Source organism: Drosophila tropicalis, unplaced genomic scaffold (assembly GCF_018151085.1).
Source record: "Drosophila tropicalis isolate 14030-0801.00 unplaced genomic scaffold, ASM1815108v1 contig_859, whole genome shotgun sequence".
In the NCBI taxonomy this organism is placed as follows: domain Eukaryota; kingdom Metazoa; phylum Arthropoda; class Insecta; order Diptera; family Drosophilidae; genus Drosophila; species Drosophila tropicalis.
Genome location: NW_027173353.1, coordinates 9,688,197 through 9,712,574, shown reverse-complemented (window position 1 = coordinate 9,712,574; position 24,378 = coordinate 9,688,197). Strand labels below are relative to the sequence as shown.

General features: G+C 40.9%; 1 protein-coding gene across 2 annotated transcripts; it reads right to left on the bottom strand.

The window, feature by feature from the left end:
- Positions 1-1,589: 1,589 nt before the first annotated feature.
- abd-A (abdominal A) lies at positions 1,590-22,810 on the bottom strand. Of its 2 annotated transcripts, none has more exons than XM_068296156.1 (6): positions 22,772-22,810; positions 19,491-20,518; positions 18,600-18,850; positions 15,909-15,956; positions 3,994-4,217; positions 1,590-3,851 (listed from the first exon to the last, which is right to left on the bottom strand). In XM_068296156.1, exons 2-6 carry the CDS (start codon positions 20,342-20,344, stop codon positions 3,462-3,464), a joined length of 1,767 nt encoding a protein of 588 aa, XP_068152257.1. In that variant the 5' UTR covers positions 20,345-20,518; positions 22,772-22,810; the 3' UTR covers positions 1,590-3,461. The 2 variants fall into 2 exon arrangements, with proteins under 2 accessions (XP_068152257.1, XP_068152256.1); XM_068296155.1 differs by lacking the exon at positions 22,772-22,810 and adding an exon at positions 21,229-22,570.
- Positions 22,811-24,378: the final 1,568 nt, after the last annotated feature.

Genomic DNA, 24,378 nt, shown 5'->3' with positions numbered 1-24,378 from the left:
TTTTGTAAATAACTTCGTTACTTTTAACGCGATTGCTTTCAAATTAAACATTTGTTAGTTTAATATATCTGTTAATGACTGTGCCAAATTTGATCAAGATCGGGCGACTATAACATATAACTCCGATATCAACGACCGGTCGAAAACAGTGACTTTGATCAATATCTTCGTTATTCCCTATGATTGTAGGCCGTTCTTTCGCAAACACAAGCCTTTTTAGATAAAACGTTCTTCCACATTGCTGGCTAATAGGTAAGGAAAGTGTTACCAAAAAATTTGCAAGGGTATACAAACTTTGACGCGGTTGAAGTTAGCCCCGGCCCTCTGGTTTTAAATGATGTTTATGAAAAATCTTGCCTTTCCTTTGATTTGTTGTCTATCCTGAATCGGCACTCTAATTTTTGGGTTAGACAAGGGATAGAAAGCATATCTTATTACGTATTGTTAATTCTTCCAAAACTGTCGAAATGACATCGCTTTTTTGTTAAATTTTCCAACATGAATGCCATTTTACAACTATAATTTATATTACGACCTAATTTATTATAGATGAATTACTATTGAATAAAGTGTTTTAGGTAAATTGATCGATCAAATGAAAATTGCTAGAAAGAGGTTTTTGATTCTAAGATGAAACGATTCACAAATATATCTCATTGTTGTTTCTAAACATAAATAGTTAGTCAACATTTTTCCCACTTTTCATTCATTCATAAATTGAATATTTTCTCTCTGAGAGTTCACCATTTGATTCACTTGAAACGATATCTTTTAAGTTTTTATTTATTTATTAATTTTCTCATTGTTGTCGTAGGCTTATGATTAATGTTTTTGTTTTTCTTTTTGTTATTCATACAGCGCTGAAACTATCAGTTTTCCATTATACTGTGAATGGAAGGGGGTTGGGGTGAAAACTTTGATTCATGCACTTTTCATATATAATAGTTTCGCCATGCACTTGCACTTGCATTGCATTTTTATTTACAATATTTAATGGCCAAAAGTGACTATGTTTTTGGACAATTTGCTGGGGGGGAGTGGGGGGGTTAAGTGTAGAGAGTCTTCTTCTACTTGGTCTAATACTAGTTTGTTTGAATATAATTCAGTTACGTATATGCGGATTTATGTATCGCAATTTGTCATATTTCATTTCGACTTGTGGCTGAGTGAATAAAATTGTGTTTGTTTTTTGTTTTTGTTTGGTTAATATATATTTGAGAGAATCTTGTTGTTGTTGCTCTACGTATATATGTTGTAGGTTTTTTAGGTATTTTAGTTAATTTTACTTCCATTTTGTCATTTTCAGTTAGTGTCACGACCAAAAGGATTGGTCGATTCAACTTTTGGATGGGTTTCTGTTCCAGTCCCAGATACATCGGTTTATATATATATATGTATGTATATAGACGGTGAGTAAAAAACAAAATCAATGTGAATTTTTTCATTTAATTATCTTTTGCATTCATATTTCGAAATCGCATAAAATTATATAATACACAATTTGTCACAACTAAACTTAAACTAAAATTAACAAAAATAGTTTAGCAAAACAAGAAAAAAATATCTATATAATAAAAAAAGAGAGAGAGATAGATAGAATGAGAGAGCGCAAAGGGGCGAATGGGAACTAACTGGAAAATCAAAAATATTCTTTTAACAAAAAGTCAAAAAACGCAACAAAATTGAATTTGAAACAAGGCAAAGGATCCTCCTGGTACACATATGTACATTAAAATATCACTCGAATCAAAAGGGGGCGGGGCTTGAGTCAGCTTTAGTTTGAAATTGATGCAGAGATTGGATTGGCTTTTGTATCACTAATTAGTCCAAAGTGTGACAAAATATTAGCCACACCAGATACATATACAGATATACACATAAGTATAAGGTAAGGTATTCAAATTGGATCATATTTGTATGTATATATATATAAATATATTTGATGTAATATAATTTGTTGTTAAGTGTTTAAATCGTCATCTCTTATTTATGCCTAGGTAAATTTTATTCTGGGGAAGTTAGAAATCTACGTATATGGGTTTCTCTTTCATGTTTGTCGCTTCTCCTTGTCCATTGTCCATCTTGTTGCATGTTGCTACAGTTTGTTGGTTGCTGCAACCTTATGCTAATATAGTACGTATTTCCGAATTTCATATCATTTGATTTGCTTTCTTTCGATTACTCTTAAACGGTATTTAATTTAAAATTTTAGTCACTGGCAAAAGGACATTCCATATAGTATTTGTTTACGTTTCTTTCTTTCAATGGGTTGCATTTTGATGTTTCACTTTATCATCATCATCATCATTATCAATATTATTTATATTATTAATATTATTACGTATTTGAAATCGTGATTATGCTCTCTTGGGTATGTTGCATACCGTTCATTACTTTTACTCATTATTACACTTAAAATTTGCTTTCTATATAAAGGGGAATATTTTTTGTGTTTTTCATTTAAATTTTATCTTAGGGGCACAATTAATATTAATATGGCATTGAAGAAATTATTGTATTTAGCTCTTCACTAAGCCTAGTTCAAGTTAAAAGTTCAAAGCATTGGCATACAACAAAATACAGCAAAAACACAGTATGATGAACGAAACATTGGAAGAGTTACGCAATGGGAAACAAACAATAATAATAAAACAGAAATATCCAATAAATAGGTATGTATATATATATATAGATACAAACTACATCGATACGATCTATATGTGTGTGTATGTGTGTATATAATACATTCATTATATATAGAATTAAATGTGTTGTCACACACACACACACACACACACACACACTAGCACTAGAGTAAGTTGGTATGTAATCCTACAGCAGTCGCAAATAATTTTACAGTTGAACTCGGAACTCGTCTCGTTGCCATTTTGGGTCAACTTACGGGGTTTTTCTGACTATCAAATATCGCTCATATCTCCAATACATCTCCGACATATATATGTATATGTATGTGGTAGCTATATATATATATTGTAGCACTACTTAAGCATTTATCGGCTATTCTAAATAGATCAAGTTATCCATTATATTATGCATTCGCCTAGGTTTGGGGCACAATGAGACCTAAAATCATTTGGAAGGAATCTGCTCTTTCTCAGCGATTCTTCTCCGGCTGGCATTGCCTATCACATAGGCTATGATCCTCTACACTGTGTCCATGCCTTGGTGAGTTTACTGTACTGTACTGCATTTGCTTTTTTCTTTTAAGTTAGATTTATGTTTTTGCATTATTCGTTATTATTTGTAGACTTAGGCAACTATTTACTATGTAAAGTTTTACGTATTTAAGTTATCAACTTTTGTTTTTGTTTGTTTACTTCTTCGCACTACACTGACAGAAATAGACGATAGAACGCCAGAACGGTGACGACGATGCGGTGGTGGTGGTGGTTGGTTGGTTGGTTGGTTTGGTGGTGGTGGCCGGGATTGGGGCAGCTGCCTTAAGAGTTCACCTTACTGACAGCCTTCAGCAGATCATGATTACTCTTGTCCAGGGCACTCATCATGCCCAGATTGCCACCGAGACCGGCACCAAGACCACCAGGGCCAATGCCAGCCCCAAGACCACCGCCGACTCCAACGCCGACGCCCATGCCCAGACCAAGCTTGAGATCATTCTGGCCAACCACGGAGTGATGCAAGTGGCCGGGATTGTGAGCGATGATCGAATGATGATCCTGTTGCTGTTGTTGCTGCTGCTGCTGTTGGTGTTGTTGCTGCTGTTGTTGTTGCTGCTGCTGTTGTTGCTGCTGCACTTGCTTGTTCTGCTGGGCGGATTTCATCGTCTCCTGAGCCTTCATTTTCTCCTGTTCCTCGCGATCGCGTCGAGCCTAATACGATGCAGAGAAAATGACAAAGAATGGAGAGAAAAGAAAGCATTTATTGATATGAGTTATTCGATTCGAGTGGTGGTTGTTGTAATTGGAGTCACGAGATCTTTGTGACGATATGCAAATTGATTGGAGAACTCACCTGCTCATTGATCTCCTTGACCGCCCGCAGCTCTTTCTTTAATTTCATGCGGCGATTCTGGAACCAGATCTTGATCTGTCGCTCAGTCAGGCAGAGCGCGTGCGCAATCTCGATACGCCGCCGCCGCGTCAAGTAGTGATTGAAGTGGAACTCCTTTTCCAGCTCCAAAGTCTGGAAACGTGTGTAGGTCTGTCGGCCTCGTCGACGCGGGCAACCATTGGGGCCTGTGCAGAAAGGAGAACAAAGAAAGTCACGTTAGTCACGCATATTTCGATGAATGGGCATGCGATGATGTTATTCAGTTTTTTTTTTTTGGCAACTCTTAATTAGCTGCGAAGATGCTGTCAGACAGACAAAAATGGAATTGCCGCGCTCGTTTTATTATTGGCTGCAACACATGTAAGGCGTCGCCATTTGATTTGTGTCCATGCATTAGCCAGATACGCGGATGGAGCGTTGTGGTTTGCTTTTGGCAATTGCTTAATTGAGGCCGAGCCCGAGGGCAATGTGAATGCACTGAATAAGTTACGAGCCAGAGCAAGAGGTTCGGAGAGAAGAGAAGAACGCCTGACGTCACCAGGCATCACTGCAGGATATTGGCTCCCCGGGGCCAAAAGTACACACCGAATGCCGTGCGGTGTATTAAAGGGTGAAACAACACCGACTCTTCGCCGTGGCAGGTCTTCTCCTGGAGTCGACATGGTCGTTCGATTTTCCCTTTTTACCTTTTGCTTTTTTTAGCAAATTTTCTACGCTACCTGTGCGATTTTTTGCGCGACAGTGCGGGAGAATGGGAATGGGACAAAGGGATTCGTGTTTATGTTTCGGAAATCAAAATTTCGCTATCTGCAAATTGCAGCCTTAGACTCACTTTTTTCCCGCTTGCTTGCTGTTTTATGGCATGCGGCCTTTCGTTTTCCTTTCCTTCTACTTTTTTCCTCTCTTTTTTGTGTGTATGTGTGTCTACGTTTTCGTTTCTGGTAAAAGGCAGCAATTTTTTATGGTTTCACAAGTTGCAAGAGCCAAACAAAAGACGAGTCAATTTTACGTAATATTTTGAAAGGTGCATTTTTTGCCAATTTCAGTCGACAGTTGTAAATCGTTTCCTCATAAATTTGCTCCCTGGTCTATTGACAAAATATTTGAAAATCGATTAAATCGTGACTGTGGCAATTGAGAGAAATAAAAACTAAGAAGGTAACTAGCCCGTCCAACTATCATACTCTTGGTATATAGAGAAAGCATAATGAAATCGATTTAATTCAGGTCCTTTTGATGGAGAATAAGAGAAAAACAAACCAAATGCAGTTTCACTTGTAATCAACTTTTGCCCCCCCCTTTCTCTCAATGGGGAGAAGAGGGTGAATACAGAAAATGCCAAACTAATCTAAATTATTTACACGCTACAATGAGCAGCTACAATTCGTCCCATAAATCACGACTCCCAGGACACACGCGCCCCTAAAAAAGATTTACGAGCCTCGCAATGGCCGCTCTCAAGTGTGAGTGAGATGGCTGCATTGGTGCGCACAGGAGTGATGGAATCCAACATGGCTGCCGCACACAGACTATAGCCGAATGAATGTGTGTGTGCATGTGTGTGTGTGTGTGATGTACAGGTAGAGACACTCACACACAAAGTCACTCGGAAACCGGGCCCGTTGTCATGGCAGCGTCAACAGGGTAGCAGTAGGAGGAGGAGACCACAGATGAGATGAGTGGTGAGTCGGCGCAGACGGCCAAAAACCGGAATGGCTGAGAGCAATCGCAATACACGTGGAACGAGAGCAATGAGCAGAGAATACTCTTTGAGCCAGATGACATGACATGACGACGACGACGACGACGGGTCTTTGGCTTTACTATTGATTTTTCATTTCAACATTTTACACTCAATGCAGTTTTCTCACTCACTGCGTTTGAGTTGTCCGAATCTAAAGTAAGAATTCCCTTTTGTGATTCATTTCCGAGTAGAAAGAATTACCTTTTGGAAATCTGCTCGATCATAACTGAGTAAAAGTGCTGACCATGATAACAATTTTCTAATCGACAAATAATTTCTACCATTTCCATTATAAACAATAAACTCATTAGGAACTGGCAAGAAACCTAAACAAAGTTTGAAGTTTATAGAGAAGATGGGGTCCTTTTATGTTACTTATTGAATCCACTTCTGTTAACAAATTATGTTTCACTTTAATCAATAGTAATCAAAGTAATTCAAATCCGTGTGAATACAAATTATTCATTTGTAATTAATAAAGTTTTCAATTACGATAAAGACTACAAAAATGCATGTTGCAATCATTTCAGACCGAGACTGATGTTAGCTGGGTTAGCTAGTCGAACCGGTTAGTTGCATAATTCCTTGAAAAATCAATTTTTTGCAATAAAAAATCAATTAGTGCACCATAATTTCACATTGCAATTGACTGATGAGGCTGTTTTAAGCTACACAAAGTCTAAATTGGCATATGATTCACGATCTAATTGGCATTTCAAATGATTTGCCCAGTTTGGTCATTGTGGGAGAAACAAAATAGACACAAATTGAAAGAAAACGAGGAAGTTGGAAACCGACGACAGAAATGTTCAAGCTCATTATGATGATGATGAGAATGGGACATTTGTCCCATGGCACCGCTGTCAACATTGTTAATGCAAAGAGATTGCGAATGGTCATGGGAATCGGGAATGGCCGGTATATATACAACGTCTATAACAATGACATTAACAATTAAAAATATTAATAATCATAAACGTAATTGTTCAATAAACAGCGGCGCGTATAAATAAGCGAAAACATATGAGAAAAGCAAGCTGAAACTTATAATGACATAAATATCATAAAAACAATTCAAAACGTAAAATAAAGAAGCACACACACACACACACACACTTGCTCGAGAGGTGGTGGTGTTGGTGGGGATGTGTGGGGGAGATTGTATAAAAAGCGTTATAGTTTATATAGCAAGTGGCGAGACTGTGTGTGTGTGTGTGTGTGCATTTGAAAGTGGTTCCCGTTGGGACATTGACGGCTTCGCTTTTTGTTTATCCAACGACACAAAATTGTACAATAAACAAACATTTTGTATGTGTGTTTTGTTTCTATTTTCTGGTATGCTCTCCCTCCCTTTCACTCTTTCTATCTTATGTTTCCCTATTGCCTCGTGTTTGAGTAAATAATAAACAAATTTACATATCATTTGACAAAATAACAACCAAAACTTTTGTGACATTGTGGCCATTGTGGTTGTTGGTAATTAGTTTGAAACGTTTGACAAAGAGAAAAAATGTTTGCCCTACACATACATGATGATTCGGTTTTCGAATGAAACTATATAAATGGCCACATTAACCATGAAAAGTTTTAACAATACTATTGAATTTTGGCCATCTTTGAAATCAAAATATTTTCATTTTTCTGTTGCTGATGCTGCAGATGGTTGTTGCAGTTGTTTGTTGACTTTTGGCGGGCAAAATTTATATTTGTGTATTTTGTTTTCATTGGAATTTTCGGAATCCGCAAGTACGAAACCCGAAAAAGTGCTGCCTAAGCATTTCCAAAGTGTTGCGAGACAAAGAACAAGAATGATTCTACCCCCTAAGTTATTACCTAATCTCTGTTGCCCTTTAAATTTGACCAGCAATCATAGATTTCTATGATATATTGTTAGTTTATTGGCAGATAACAGATAAGTATATAGATTAGCTCATTTCGAATCATTTACTTTGACCTTAGATCAAAACTGCAAGATGAGTATTTGCTATTTGAGTCATTATGAATCATTCTCAAATGATTGCTAAGCAATCAATCATATATTGAGTAGTTCATTTTATTTAGAACTCAATCGGAGTGAATTTATGAGCCATATAAAAATTAGATCAATTGTTTTATGCAACTTAAACTTTTAAGATTGATTATTTGATTATTATTTATTCGAAAAATGTCGATTCAACTTTCCATTTTGTTGTGGATGATGTTAGTTGTTATCTATTTTCTCGTTTGCTTAACTTATTTCATTCGAAAATGTATTTGTGCTCGTTTCGTATGTTTTATGCTGATTTGTTTATAATTGCTATGAATTTTCGAAACGAACTTCCCGGATGGCATGTTGAAAGATATATAAACAATCGTCAGACATTTAACATGCCCATCCCAGCACTACACAAAAATGGATGCGTATACAAAATGAAGAATGCTCCCACTCCCCCCTCCTCCACAAAAACTGAAAATAGGAAAATGATGCCTCAACAATTTGTGTGATACGAGTGTGAAACGGGGAGTTCATTGTTTCATTGGACTGGAAGAAGATCTTTCGAGCATTTAGTCCAAATTGCAATGTTCTTAGCGTAAAATGACTTCCCCGGGGACATTGTGTATCCCGCGGATATGCAAATGCTTGCTCCTGACAGTGCCTGGACTAATTAAACTTTGAAAGAAAAGCCGCTTAAAAGCTACCAAGGCTGACAAGGCACACGGGCAACATCTGCTGCCTTTGTATGGCTTTTAGCGGAGAAGCAAAAGAAAATGTATATGTGGAGTGGGGTGGGGCAGGAGCAGGGGCAGGTAAGCGGCGCCATTAACTTGTGCTCAAACTCAAGGGTGGCAACTTCTTAGCTCTGTGTGTCTGCCTGCCATTGCAAATAATTTATGTTTATTAAATTTATTTAAATTTAATCAGGCGCACGGAATTTTCTGCGCAAAGAAAACGAGATGGTAATGCTGAAGCTGTACAAGGGGGAGGGGGGAATTGCAGAGGTATGATATTCCTGCCGAGGGGGTGGCACTCCATATAGAACACAACACAACCTGGCACTGACAGGCGAAACGAAGCCATGGTCTGGGGTGCTTTTTCTGCAATTTATGTGCAACGCGTTGCCAATCTTGTTGCTGTTGTTGTTGTCATCTGCTATCTCTGCCCGGCCACGCCCTCTACACAGTCTACACCCTCTACGCCTCCACTCTCTTGGCACTCGGCAGCATAAATTGCTAATTGTGTGCTTAATCTTGGAAAATATATGGCAAGCTGTCGTTGTCTGTTTTAGCCCTAGTCCCACACCAAAGAGAAGAGAAGGACTCACAACGAACCAAATAAATATCCAGCAAATGTTGCAAATATTTTCAAGAATTACGCGATGCCACCCTCAGCAAAACCTCATCCATTTCTAACCCCCTCTTCCCTGACTCTGTCTTTGGGGATTAATATATTCTCATTAAATATTTCACGCCATTATTGGAATTGCTTGTTGCCATGTCGCTGCTTACAACAGAATGTTTCATTAACATTGAAATGAGTTGAGAGAAACATAGTAACAAAAGACTCCAAACATAGACGGCCATCCGATTGAATAGTTCAGTGGGACAGATAACTGGAAGTGAACTCTTTCAATTGCCATAATAAGAAACGAAAAGAAAAGCATTTTCATGAACATTTTCCTTAATATTCATTAAAACGAATGAACTATCTGGGAGCTATTACCTGATGTAAATGTATATAATGAAATACTTTTTAGTTTAAAAATAGACATATTTTAAAGGGCTCTACAATAATTTATATTAGTAATAATTAGAAAAAGCTTCTTTGACTTTTGTCATTATTTGTTTCAAATACATCCAACATAGGTAAAAAAGGTGATATTACTTTTCTCAAAGTAGATACAAATTCAATAGATTTCTATGGCTATCAACTTTAGAAATACATCTTTACCATCCTTTTATTCCTATTTTCGCACTCTAGAAAGCAACTATAATCGATTTGAATGATATATTATCTGTGTTGTATAAGTGCAGCCATCATCATATGTTCCTTCCTTATCGGTTTCGATATTTGTTATATCTAATGTCTATGCCGTGTTTCCATTACAAAGCACTGAGAAATTCCTTTAAGCGACGTCACAGACACCCCAAATAGTTGTTCTGTGTACTTGCATATGGCCATGGTAACAGAAACAGTAACAAAAGGAGCGAGAATGAAAGAGCGAGAGCTACATAGAACGATTGAGAAAGGGAGAAGGACTGTGGCAATGTGAGGGAATGAAACAGCGCATAACGGCAATGGCAACGGCAACGGCAACGGCAACGGCAGCCATTAGACCCATTCACCCTTACTGTCTTTATGGCATTTTTAATCTCGTGGGTGGTTGGCTGCCACCCCACACTGTAGCTGTGGCATGTCCTTGCTCCTGTTTCTTCTACTCCTCAGCCATGAGTCGCAGACTTTGGGAAGGCGACGGCATTTTTTGCACGCACTACAAACACGAGGGTGTGATAAGACAAAATACCCGCCATAAATGTGAAAAATATATGGCCAAAAGTTAAAAGGAAAGACGGAAGAGAACCAAACACACACACATAGAAGAGAGAGGGAGAGAGAGAGAGCGAAAGGAAGCAGGCAAAATCAGAGAGCTCGCATCCCACATCCACAATGCTTTTCCATCTCGCCTTAAGCAGTTTCAATAAATTTGTTGCCTCACCCGGGAGGCAGATGGGCGGGGAGGAACTAATTTTGGGCAAACTTTCAGACCAGACTTTCGGACCTTCAGTGGTGTTGGACAGACAGATAGACGGACAGACAGATGGAACATTTGTAAAGATGGCCTATAAATGGCATTAGGCGTCTAGAATTGGTAATCCGCAGGATTTTTGCAAGCAACGTCCGTCCCCTGTCCCTCTGTGTGCCTGCTGGTAACTAGTTGTTCTTGTGGTTGTTGTAACCAGAGCTTCCGGGCCACGTGTCGCCAACTGACCGCAACTTGAACACCCTCCTCAATGAATGAATGTGCGTGTCTCTCTCTCTTTCTGTTACTGTCTCTGTCTCTGTGTGTTTGTTTGAGCCTCAATTTAATTGCAAATGAAAGGCGTTTAATGCTCGCCCATTGCGATTAAAATCGCCGCCAATCGATGCGACAATCAACGGCAATTCCATGATGACAATGAAGTGGCGCCAATGTGAGGTTGTGAGTGTTTGCAGAGAATGCTTACAAGTCGGAGTTGGAGATGGAGATTGGTCTTGGCTCTGTGTTTTGTTCTTCGTTCTGCTTTTGGGTTCATTAACACTTTTCGACTTCTTTGTTTGAGCTCGATAAAATAAGACAAAGGAACCAAGAAAAATATAACTTTCATTCATTTTGGATACTCCTCAATGCCAGATGCTTTCCGAAAAGTCCATACATACCCTCTCATATAGGGTAGACAATATCAAAAAGAAAAAAAAGGTTCCCTCGGCTAATGCACAATTGGCCTCGTCTTGCCCTTTCAGACGCCTCATTGGGTTTGGCCATTTGGGAAAGGGCGAAGAAACTGAATTGAAATTGATTGCCTTCATTGGTTCGACACTATTGTTGTTGTTATTGCTGCTGCTCCTGCCCCGTTTCCAAGTTCATTTGCGCGTTCCATGAACCTTGGCAACATTATATCGACTTGTATGCCTTCAAGTGAGAACACTGCGAGTCGGAGTCGAGCAGCTTTTTCTTTTTACTCGATTTCTTTGCCTTTTTCGGCTTAAACAAACCAATGCGCTCTTCATGGCCCAATGCACACGATGGCTACGGCTACACGGGTACGGGTTATACCTATTTGGTAAAAACAAACACGAGCAGATGTCGGCCATAACTTAGATTGCGTGGGCCGACTAAAACGATGACGTATTAAAATGCCATTCGAGGAATAGCTCTCTCTCTCTCCAACTCCCAACTCCAATTTCCCCTGTTTTCCCTCACCACCAACTCGCACCAATCGCTTCCCCCGCATTCAAACAAAAACAAAACGTGACATTTAAATTCATATAAAAAGCATCGATCGATCGACAAACGCATTTGCTGCGGGTTCTATATTTACCTAAGCGTAAGCATAACTCATGCTTATCCCGCCTTCTCCCCTGTATATAAGTTTGACTGAGTCGTGGTGTGGTGGGGAGGGGGGGTGGTCTCGATTTCAATATGCGCGGGTCGCCATCGCCTGCGGTGCAGAATACTCGTTAATATTAGGTTTTTGGGGGCCCCTCTCCTTCCTGCTTACCCCCAGACTTTGTCCTCATCTCAGAGTCGTTTTAGGATTGAGGTGTGGTCCTGTATGCTCCTGAGAGTCACACACACACACTCTGACACACATACAAATTGATTGCCGACTGATTGGCCGCAGACCACAAACGTAGACTGAGTCTCTTGGTTTCTCAATTTCCCTCCATCTCTTTTTTTTTCGTTAGCTGACAAACTTGATTAATGGCTTAAACACACACACACACACACACACATACACATACATACATATGTGAGAGAGTGTAAAGGGCCTTTTGTTAATGGTTACATAAAAGTAATTTGAGAAAATGGTGGCTCACTCAAAATCTTTTGTCATGAAGACAGGTTTGATTCCTTTTTTGAACTTTGAAACTGGAAGTCGTAGATCGAAATTACCTGAATGGCTTTATTAGAGTGCAAAGGATTCAAACAATGGCATATAACAAGAATTACGAGTCCTAGGCACAATTCGTAATGGCGTAAATCCTGTTCTGATTCTCACGCATATCATTCCATTGGTTGTAGGATGGATTACGTTAATCTCTAACAACCAACAGATGAGCTGAAAGAACTTGTAAGAAATAAATGCGACTAATGCTAAATATAAAACAATTTACCGAGTGCATTAACCGGCGTGTATAATTTCGTAATTAAATTAATATTAACGACTAATTGCAACTTACACAAAATACTTATAAATAACAATGAGGTAGAGAGTCTCGAAATGTAAGTCGTCACGCACACACACAAGAGTGTGTGAGAGATAGAGAGGTAGAGACATAGAGCGGAATGCGGAAAATGGCGGGCAATGGGTATGGGTATGGGAAAACAGGGAAATGCAGCAAGAGCACGCAAAGAGTTGAAAAACTGGTTAGAGTCATAGAAGAAGTTACAAAGGCCAAAAGTGACTTATGTAAATACAAATGATCATTTTAGATTTTAGTAAATGAAAATTTAAATTAATGAAAAAATGGAAATGCGAAAACTTTGGCGACATGTGTAACGCGCGCGAGCTAAAGAGGAATAAACTCTGAACGACTGAGGTTTTGTCACCGTCTAGTGGTAGAGGGGGGTTGGGGATTGTGTCTGTGGAACGTGTAAGCTTTTAATTTGATTTCGTCTGCAAATTTACATGTCTGTCTGCCAGTGAATGAGGCAGGACAAAGAGCCTCTAGTCCCAGTCTGTCTGCCTGCTGGGATGATGATGTCCTTGTCTCTCTCTCTCGCTCTCTGTTGTTTTTTTGTTTATGTTTTTTTTTTGTGTAATTCAAACCCTTTCGCCAATTTGCGCCACTTGGGCATTAAAACCGCAGATTAACAACCAAGCACGGGGTAGTTAAAAACATCGAGTCGCTCCCGGACTGGCAAACGTGTCATTTTGAATTTTCCGCAGTGCGGAGTGAAAAAACGGCACAAAACGTGCCGATAACACGGTGTCGCACATTCTCCTCCTCCCCCCCTCCTCACCAACACCACAAGCCACACACCCAGCCACCCTACCCCAAACACCGCCCACCCACTCGAGAGTGACAGAGAGAGAGTGAGCTACAGAGCAATGGAGAAGGCGAGGCAAATGTAAATACAACAACACCAAATAAAAGGAAAAAAAATAACACAGAGAAATCGGAAATTAAACAAAACCGAAACGAAATGGAATTCGCTTATCGCGCCTCATAAATTAACCCTTTGCAGCGGTCGGATGGGACGCCTGCAGCTTGCCAAGCCCACATCACACACCAAATGCGATAGAGATAGAGACAGAGAGAGAGTGAGAGAGAGAGAGTGAGAGAAAGATGCCTTAAGTGGTAGCTAGGGTCGACGAGGTCGTAGCCTTTACAATCGTTTATCTCTGCCCAGAGCCGGCAAAATGATGCAGACCCAGACCCCGAGACTCCGAGTTTGTCTCTGTCAATGACATTGGCATCCGCGACTGCTGACAGAAGATCATCGAAATTGAAACAATCGCCCTATGTATATATATGCGAGGCAATTGATTTCGATGTCGATGCCATTGACAATGAGAGACCGATCACACATATCACACTCTGAAGAGACTTGGATTCAGAGTGCCCTATGACTGGCTGTGATTGTTTTCACTTATAGTAACTGGCCTTATCAAGATTCCCGATTACAGCCCGAACAATTACCATAATGGACACTGTTGTTTAGCTGACGGCAAAGAAAAGCAAATACTTTCAACATAAGAAGGTAACTAATGTGTATAGCAAGGCTTTTACTTAGAAAATTCTTTGAGAATCTATTTCCTTTCCCATATGATCTCACATTTTTGACTGAATTGTTTTTTGAACAAAGACTTCCCCTTGGCACACAGCATAGAGCATTGAAATGGCAAGCTCGGCAAGTTAATTACTTGTCAAACAGCGTCTCTAAGTAATGTAAATTGCGCAAATGACTCCACTCGATGGCGGAGGAGGTTGATTTATTTACAAAACAAACAATTGCAGAGAGTCGAAGGTCTCGAGAAGGGGCAGAAGTTGGCAGAAAGCAACTCGAATATCAAACGATCTGTGACGTTTAAAGTAGGGGAAGGGCACGTTCTGTCCGGAGTCAGTATTCACACTTGTACTCCGATTTCACTCTTAGGCGCAGACTATTCGACTCCACATACATTTTTTGCAGGCAATTAAACTACTGTCGCCACTGTCGGGAGTAGTAAGAAAACTCTCTGAATGGGTAAGATGATCAAATATGCATTTTTCATTGCGGAAGGTAACCAAAGTCCCTCAGAGACGAAAGTCTCTTAGGTTACAAATATGTTATTGGTAATAACTAATTACTACCCGAAAAGTAGCTTAAATCTTTGTTCTCCAACCATTTTTTGTAGGGTTTTCTTAGCCTCACGTTATGGGCATTAATTTTCGCATTATTGCCACTGAGCTGGCGAGTTTCATATATATACATAAACAATGTTGTTGAACTAATGAAAACGAATTGCTTGGGAGGGCCTCTGCGAGATGGGCCCAGCATAATCAATACCATTATCGGACCCATAAAATGACAATGATGATCGGTTGCCATGCCGTTGCCAGTTGCCGTAATGAAGTCGTGGTCTGCTCATTGCGGTAGTCAGCAACGGCATCGTTATGCGCGGCACAAGACCATGCGTAAAATCGTAAATAGATCATAAAACGATCGTAAAAGCAATTTAACGACGTCAGGCGAAACAAACGGTCAACGGTGATAGGATTGTATCCATCGATCGAACAAATGATCGATCAGTTGAACCGAGTTTGGGGCACGGCTTACACATAACAAAGGTTTACAATTGCTTGCTTTCGAGCTGAGATTTCACTTCTTGTTAGACTTGCAAACAACTCTATGGATGGATGAGTGGGGGCCCGAAAATAACCATTCATGATCGTTTCGATTCACAGAGAGTGTTGCTTGGGGTCTATCAATGTGATTTACGATCTTGCACGACACTTGACTAGCATAGCACTGACTGGATTTGTGATTTAAAAGGGCAAAAACTTTCACATGGAGCTGGAGACAGACCAGCCAGCTCCTTGCCTTTGTCATATTGGCAACAATGTGAAAGCGAACAAAGGGCATGACAGAAGTCAGGCCTCAGAAGGATTTATGATAGCCAGAGAAAGTCAGGCAACAGCAGGAGTGAACCATGTGACAAATGTGCAGATGGAAAGAAGGGTTCGATGTTTTGCAGTTGCGTGAAAGTCGAGTCGCAGCAGGTAAACTCTCTCTCTCTCTCTCTCTCTCTCTCTTCGTGATCTGTCTGTCTTCAAGGACATTTTATTGAAAGTATTTCATATTTCATATTTCTTGGTTGCGCGGATATAACCCATTAGGATTTCCGACTGATTTCCAATGTCAGTCAACACATTAACTTTAAGGGTTTCGGTAATTACGGTACTTACCATTGAAATCGCCACAAACGACACGCTCGAAAGGACTTCCCATCCAATCTGTAAAGGGAAAAGAAATAAAAAATAATTGTTAGCCAATGTGTTTTTTTAAGGAGAATGTTATTAAATGTTTTGTCTAATGCGATATTCTTCGCTTGAAATAACCTTGGGCAATACACGCTGAGTAGCCACCATTCGTCCGCCACATGGCCTCGCTTCGCCTTGCCTCCGCTTGGCCTGGCCCCCATAAACCACTCAATCGGCCAATTTTCAATTTAGTTGTCAGCGCCATCAGCAAAAAGCACAAGCAACTGCAATTTTTGTAGACCACCAACCAAGTGGCCACCAGCTCAACCGGCTTCAGCCAAAGTGGACCAAGACTCTGTCTCTGACTACGATGGCTACGAGGAGACGCCTAATTAATAAGCAGATGAGTCTGCTCGGCGCGTTTTTAATTAAAATACACAAATTTCTGTGCATTTGCCTTGTCTTTGTTGGCACTTTATGGGACAGACAGACAGACAGACAGACAGACGAGCAGACGGAAGAATTCAGCCTCAGCCTCAGCCTCTTCTAATGTCTACAAAAGCAGAGAGGGGAAATGGAAGAGAAGGGTGCGGTGGTCAGTTGCTTTTTGCTGCGCTCTTTGTCGCATTGATAATTGAGAAATTTATGCGCCAGCCGCTCCTTATCACCAGACTGAGTGCGAGAGGGATCACTGAGAGAAAAATATTTCAATTTACTTTTTTCGTCGTGATTTCTCCGAGTGTTCTTGGCAATACAAGGAAAATGGTTTTCCTTAAGTTTTCTATTTTGCTTTTTCCAGATAATTAAGAAAAGTTATCCTTTTTGCTTTCTTATCAGCATAATCGGGCAGAAAGCAACCACACCCACACACAGAGAGCCAATTGGTTGCAACATTGTTGTTTTTGTTGCCTGGCTGGTGCAACGATGTGAAAATGAAAATTCATTCAGACTCTTTGGCGTAAAATATTAAAATTCATTAGTTAAATTGCATTTGGCAAGCATTCAGCTGTAAAGCGCTGCAGTTGCCGTTGCCGTTGTTGTTGTTGTGTCCGGGTTGGGTTTTTGGTCTTGGTCTGCAGCTAAAGGCTTGGCAGACGAAGAGAAAGCCATAGCTAAGGTTGTGTGTGTGTGTGTGTATGTGTACAGCTTGTGGCATGATGCCTTAACGCTTCTTGTGTCGCGTCTCTGACAATTCCAAAGCCATGCCATGCCGTGCCATGCCATGCACATGCAACCAACTGCTGGGTTGTGTGGGCGTTAGAATCTAGAGTGAGATGAAGGAAGGGGGGCACCACCTTCTCCACCTCCCCCTGCTGCTCTTGTAATGGCGTCATACTCATATTTACTTTCATCGCAGGCAGTCGACGTTGTCGTTGTCGCCGTCTTTGAGTCGTCGTCGTCGTCGTCGTCTATGATCTCGTTGACAATTTTATCGCTTGTGTGCTGTGAGCAAGAGATATGCAAAATATTTCATTGTGCGAAATACCGTTTATCTTTTAGCGATGCGTCTAGTGGCCAGTTTTGGGCCTAACTGGTTTCTATCTATCTATATTTCGGTATGCCTTTAGTCCATTCATCAAGCATTTAATTAAACACTCTTTGCCATAAATTCATTGCAAATCTCTGCACTCTCTGCTCAGAGTAACGAAATATACACATTTGTTCTCTTTATGGTCGGGCCCAGAGTCAGTTCATAACTCAGTCTAATTGGCAGTCTATTCATATTTCGTTTGCCATAATTCACAAAAAGGCATTCAACCTCGACGTGTGGAAAACTGGACAGAACTCAAACGACTTGACTTGTTCAATTTCTTTATCGCGGAGAGCCAAGGAAAAATCGAGTGCAGTTCGAATGAAGAAATAAATCTGCTATGCAAAAATTCGCGTAAATTAAACTGACCCACATAAATTTCGGGCAAATTTGTCGTACTACGTTTGCGGCATAAGCAACAACAAAAAAAGAGATCGCCCAAAAAGCCAACAATAAGATGGAGAAGCCAGCCAGACAGTCAGCTAGCCAGCCAGTCAGCCAAAACGAAATAAAATGTATCTCTATCTTTTGTCGAGTATCTCTGGCGCTGACTGATTGCGAGTTTTGTATGCGCGGGGGCACACACACATGTGTGTGTGTGTGTGTGTGTGTGGCAACCTTGAAGCTATTTAAATTACAAATCGACGCGCCACTCAACTGAATACAACAAACAAACGACAGCAAGGGAAGGGAAACATTTTTCAACTATTTTCATTTTTTATTTACTGCCACTTTTTTTTAGCTCTTTTGCTTCTGCTTCTGCTCGTCGTCTGGCCTGCCTGTCGCCATGGAAGAAATCATTTCGGCTCGCAGCTCCACACTGGAAGACTTATGCGAAATAAACGACTTGGAAAGTGTTCATGAATTGGAGGAGAATCAGAATGGGAATTGCGCGCGGACGAGCGCGTTTATCTATTGTTTATATGCCCCAATGGCCATAAAGGTATAAATTAAATTGCCTGCCGCCCCACCACTCCCCCGTTTCTCCCTGGTCAGGTTTGCGGTTGATTTATGCCGAAAATTTTATAGAATTTTTATGTTAAATAAATAAGTTTTTAACGATACAACAAGCGATTAAATGAGCCCCCATCCCCCCCCTTATAACGAATATACTCATTCAGTTTGTGATTAACTCTTTAACTCACCTGTGAGCGTCATCCATGGATATCGCGGTAAGTCGGCAATACTTTGTCCAGCTCCACCGGCTCCTGGGACCACGCCGGAGGCGGGCTGTGTGCAGGCATTACCCAGAGAATCGACGCCAATGGCTCCGGCACTGGCCGCCGATACGGCGGATGCAGCGGCTGCATGTTGATAGAATTGGGCAAAACTGGCGGACGCCGAGGCAGGTACGCTCATCGACTGGTAACTGTTCATCACGGTGTCTGTGTACCTGCTAAAAGGGACACGAATTTCCACGAATCAAGAGAGAGAGAGAGAGGGAGCGCGAGAGATAAAGAAAGCAAGTCAATTAGCATATATGTACGTGTGTAAGAGTGTGAGAAAATGAACCCGGCTTAAAAATCAAAAGTCAAATGCTAATGAGATCGAGCTCTTTGGCCAGGTCCGAAACCACTGTGTTTGCCTCTAATTGCGCACTAATCCCCAGCATAGAACACAACACGCCCGCAGCGTGGTCCGGCCAATATGCAAATGGCCCTCACCAAGGAAGGTCAATGTGCGTGCGAATCTTGTGGCTTGGGCGACAAATTGGTAGCTGTAAGCCACCGCAGTGCTACTCTAATTTGCCCAGCGGTCCAATGCCATTACCCAACAGTCATTCACAGAAACATACTGGCCCTGGGCTGGTCGTTATGGCCATTCAATGATACTTGAGGGGCGAGCCAATAATTAGAGCATATTCGAAATGGACTTGTGGTTAGCCGAAACCAATTCTAGACCTGCTGACTCAAGCACAATGAAATGGGAAATGTGCGATTTTCTCAATGAATGGAAGATTCATCAAATTGCATATAAGAAGGAAATTGATCTTTTGACTTTTAATCTTTATTTTCATCTATTAACTTTCGACTCACCTGCAGGATTTGTCCTCCAAGCCTGAGAAGCCCGCCATGCCGGATAAGCCGCCATGGCTGCTGGGATGATTTGACACATATGGATACATCTTACTGGTGGGTATGGCAAACGAGGAGCTGGCCGCGGCAACGGCAGCTGCTACAGAACTTGCTGCTGATCCTGGTGAGTTGTCGTTGAGGCTGCGATGCAGCGAGGAACTGGCCGACGGCGATGGGGAGCAGCTGCTGTCCCCCGTCTGCGAATTGCCTGCCGAGGGTGGTGTCAGCAACAGTTGCTGATGGGCGTGCGATCCCTGGGAGCTGGCTGCGGCTGCAGCTGCAGCGGCTAGCTTGTTGATGTGCTGCTGCTGTTGCAGCTGAAGGGCGGCCGAGAGTGAGGAGTACTGCGACTGTTGCTGTTGGTGGTGATGGTGTTGGTGATGGAGCTGTTGTTGCTGATGCGACTGTTGCTGGAACAGGGCGGATGATGATGGCGACGATGAGGATACCGGTGAGTTGGAGGATTGACTTAGATGTTGATGATGCAACTGGTTGCCAAGATGCAACGCACTGGAACTGGGCGATAACGATGATGATTGCAGGTTGATGTTGTTGCTGTTGTTGCTGTTATTGTTGCTGCTGCTGTTGTTGTTGTTGTTGTTGTTGCTGCTGCTGTTGTTGTTATTATTTTGGCTAGTAATGCTGCTACTGATGCTGGCGGCGGCCGCTGAAGTTGTGGTGGCTGCGGCAACGGCAAGTGCGGCGGCAACTGCTGCTGATGACGAATTGTTTGGGGTTGTGGTTAAATGCGAACTGATAAATGGCTGGAACTGTGGGTACTTTGGCAGCATACTATCGAAAACAAATTTTGACATTGCACATACTTTTCTCTGGCCGAGAACCGACGAGTTCTTTTTTGGTCTGGTGGTTTTTTCTTTAAATTTTATTAGCAGACGATTGATATACTCTATATACTGGATGTCGATTAATGTTTTTCTTATCTTTTCGTTTTTTTATTTGAAGTTTTATTTCTCGCTTCGTTCGATTGCCTACAGTTGAAAAATCTTTAAACTTGAAACAAGAGTCTCACGGATCTTTGTGTGTGTTTTTTTCTTTAACAAATTTGGTTTCGAATTCTATTGAATGGCTTTGCTAATTCATGGCATTCTAAATTCATTGAAATGCCCAATTAGAGCAAATTAAATTGAACTAAAATCTGTCATAAACGGTAATCATGAAAATATATAAACAGATTTCCCAGCAAATGGTGACAATATTAAGCACTAGCTAGAGTGAATGTGTTGAAATAAACATTCTATATAGATATAGATATAGATATATAGATATTTTTGAAAATATTTAAACAAGAATACATAAAATGGGGCATTAAGTAAATTGAATATGTTTAGATTGAGCATAAATCTTTGAGATTGCTTGATATTTTTCTTGAATACATTTTATTCAGACATATAGAAGTGATTTATGTGCTATATCTATTTGAGAATTTGTTGTTTAAGTTTTCCTCTCGGAGTGTCCCTGACTTTGCACAATGCCAAATGGTTAGTAGCAACTACTCAGGATGGGTCCATGGATTAGTATACGAAATGTCAATGGCAAAATAGAGAGTTAGTAGTTTTTAGGATAGAGAGAGAGGGAGAGAAATGCAATTTTGCCATGTATCCAATGCTGAATGAGCTTGCAATTGAGATGACAAGACATTTTGGTTTTTGGGTTTATGAAATGCGTTTTTTTTCTTTACCTTTCGCTTAGCGGCTTTATCTCTCTCTAGAAACCTTTGGGTTTCGTTTGCTAATTGCTTTTTTTGCTTTTGTTTTCTCTCTTATTGTGAATCCACAACAAAATTTGTTAAATTTGCATTTGGTGTTGATTGGTTTTGTTGTTGTTTGTTGTTGTTTCAGCTGTGTGTGTGGGCGTGTGTATGGGACATTTATTTGTTGTAAAAGTAATTAAAAAGTGTCCATCAATTACACGGAAAATGCACAAGATGGGCAACGGAGCTATGGATATGGCCGTCGGTTGATTTATAGACGCGCGATTTTTAATGACTGCGGCGGCTTTCGGCACTCGACAATTGACAATTGACACTTGGCGGTACTCTGGCGGGGAGAACCGGGAAACTTGTAAACTGGGAACTGGGACACAAAGTCGGCCCTAAAACGCGTTATGTTTTTATGGCCTTTCTCCTTGCTGTTGCTATGATTCACAGTTTTCTGTGTGTGTGTGGGCGTTCCGTTCTCCTTTGACGTTTTTTACGACTTTTCGAGTGTGTGTGTGTGTGTAGGGAGAAATGCTTTCTCAGCCTCTCTCTCTCTGTCGTGTAATAGTTTCGGATTGTGATTTAATTGCTTTGTTTAAAATGTCATAAAACACTTTGGATTCACTCTAACGCACAGGTACAGAAGGCCAACACTGGTGGAACTATCGAACCTTTTACGATGTCAACTTTATGACTTTTTAATTTTTATGTTTGGATAACAAACAAGTAAACACACAAAAGTCGCACACACAGTCTATATTTTTGATAGTTCTCCTAATCGGTCAAAAGTGATCCTGATCGGGCAATTGTTGGTGTTAAGTTTACTTGATGGATTCCCGATGGATTCGATTTGGAATTGGATGCCTTATCACCGTCGGTTTCTGTGTGGTGTGTTGGGCGTGGGCGTGGGCTTGGGCGTGTGTGCTTAAAATATATGAGATTATTATTGTGATGGATTCTGTCGATGGTTTTTATGCGCGTGTCGTGTCACTATAAACCGCACTATAAAGCCGTAATAAGCGGCAACAGTTAAATGACAATAAGACGGGAACGGTCACAAAATAATAAACACGGCGGCGGCGAATCGGAATCGGTAACCGACTCTCGGAATCGGAATCACAATCGCAATCGCAGTCGGAGAGATCGTCAGAGTTGAGTGGAGCTGAGTGGAGCGTTGAGCTGAGGCAAGCGCTGTTCCGCAGACACTACTGCGCGCCACGATAATAAATATTATAATAAAACGAAATTTTTAAAAGAGTATAAAAATTTCGTGTAATTGGTAATTCTTGCTGCCAGCAATGGCAGTGCAGTCGACGGCGACAGAGACACTGAGGCGGCAGCGACGCGACTTTTGCCTTTGGTAGAATGGAAGTGGAGAGTTTGTCTGTCTGTCTGTCTGCCAGTCAGCCTGTCCCGGGGGTCGGGGTCTCAGCTTCAATCTCTCTGCTTTTGAGTATGTCAGTGTGTGTGTGTGTGTGTTGGATCACTTGCTCTGTGTCTGGGTCTGTCCCGGTTACGGTCTTACTACAAACTATGCTGCGATGTCCGCGTCGGCCGTTGTGGCGTTACGAGCAGCGAAAACGTTTATGGCGCAATACAAAAGCCATGCGAACGCTCTTATGGGCAACTTTGCCGTTGCCGTTGCCGTTGCCGTTGTTGGATGCTGATGCTGAGCCGCCGCCAGTCCAGTCACCAAATCATTTGGAGCACAAGCACTCACTCACACTCACACACACACTCACACACACATAGCGTCTCCAGCTGCGATGGCAGAGGCAATAAGAAACATGGCAGCGCCGTCTGCCTGGGTCACAAATGTCTATTTGTCTCTTTCTGGCCTTTACATTCTGCATGGAGCAAGCGAGAGCAGCAACTGCGCTGCCTAATATACTCTCGCATGGCCTCTCTCTCTCACACGCACCCACTCTCTCACTATTTCTGCATGTGGCCTGCATGTGTGAGTGAGCGAGTGAGTGAGTGACTGAGCTAGTGTGTGTGTGTGTGTGAGGCATAATGGCCGTCGCCATTGAGTGCAGTGCGACTGATGAGTGTGGGCAATTTCTGAGTGGATATTTCAGAGTCATTTTGTGTGGCATTATTCTTATACGATTCTCCGGTTTTTAATTTGATGTTTATAACGTGAGAATGCGAATTGCGTATGCGCCAAGCACCAGCAGCACACCCACGAATATAACAACAACAACAAGAACAACAACTCAAACAGAATAACTATACTACAAGCCGTTGAACAAAACTATGACTCCGAGTGTGAGGGCCTTTTGAGTGGGCGAATGTTTGTCTGCTGCTAGAGTCTTGTGAGTGAGTGTGTGCCAGTGTGTGTGAGTGAGTGAGTGAAATGTCTTTTTAAGTGTTTTATGCTTTGTTTGGCAAAATGTTATTGTTATTTCAATTATTTTGTATTATTCATTTTCTTTTATGCGACAAATAGACAACTTTGTTGCTCTCATTGGCCTATTGAAATAATTGATAGACCAAATCCATCCATTTGTATATAATAATTCATCAAATCTAATTTGTTTAGAGACTGTGGAACGCAATCGAAAGAATTGTCATTGGTTTGATTTACAATTTGTTTTCACTACAAAGTTTTATTACATATTATCCATGTAAAAAACAGTAATTTCTTTCTCTTGTCCTATCAGCGTCTCTGTCTGTCCTTTTAGTGTTGTTTTTACCCCTAAATAAAATGACAAAAAAAAATCCATAAATTCGAGAGATGAAAAACGCCGACTCTGCCAAAAACTCACTTACATATTTTCCCGCCCGCAGCATTTTCTGGCCTTTTCATTCTCCCTGCCCACTCTTTGTCATGTTTCTTTTTTGTGTTTCTTTTTTTTTTTTTGGGCATTGTCGCTAAAATTACTGTTATGACATTTTTATGAAAAATTTGAAATTTACGATTTAAATTGGACAAACGTCCAAAGACAGAAGAAGATGGCATTTTGTTTTGGCCTGAATTTATGCGGAAATGAAACAAGATTGCAATTTTTCAACTTGGTTTTTGGCCACTGCTCGAAATAGTTGCATAATTTTGGTTAACGTGCTCTAAAGGATTATCAAAAGAAACCTTTGAGACTTTAATTCCAAGTTATTGTGCGATAAAGAGTGTTC

What these genes read in the sequence shown, in the direction of transcription:
- abd-A (XM_068296156.1), bottom strand. Translation starts at nt 20,344, where the DNA reads ATGTCAAAATTTGTTTTCGATAGTATGCTGCCAAAGTACCCACAGTTC. An exon ending in TTGGAGGACAAATCCTGCAG is followed by an intron (nt 18,851 to 19,490) that starts GTGAGTCGAAAG and finishes TGTCCCTTTTAG; the next exon opens with CAGGTACACAGACACCGTGA. An exon ending in CGTTTGTGGCGATTTCAATG is followed by an intron (nt 4,218 to 15,908) that starts GTAAGTACCGTA and finishes CTTTCTGCACAG; the next exon opens with GCCCCAATGGTTGCCCGCGT.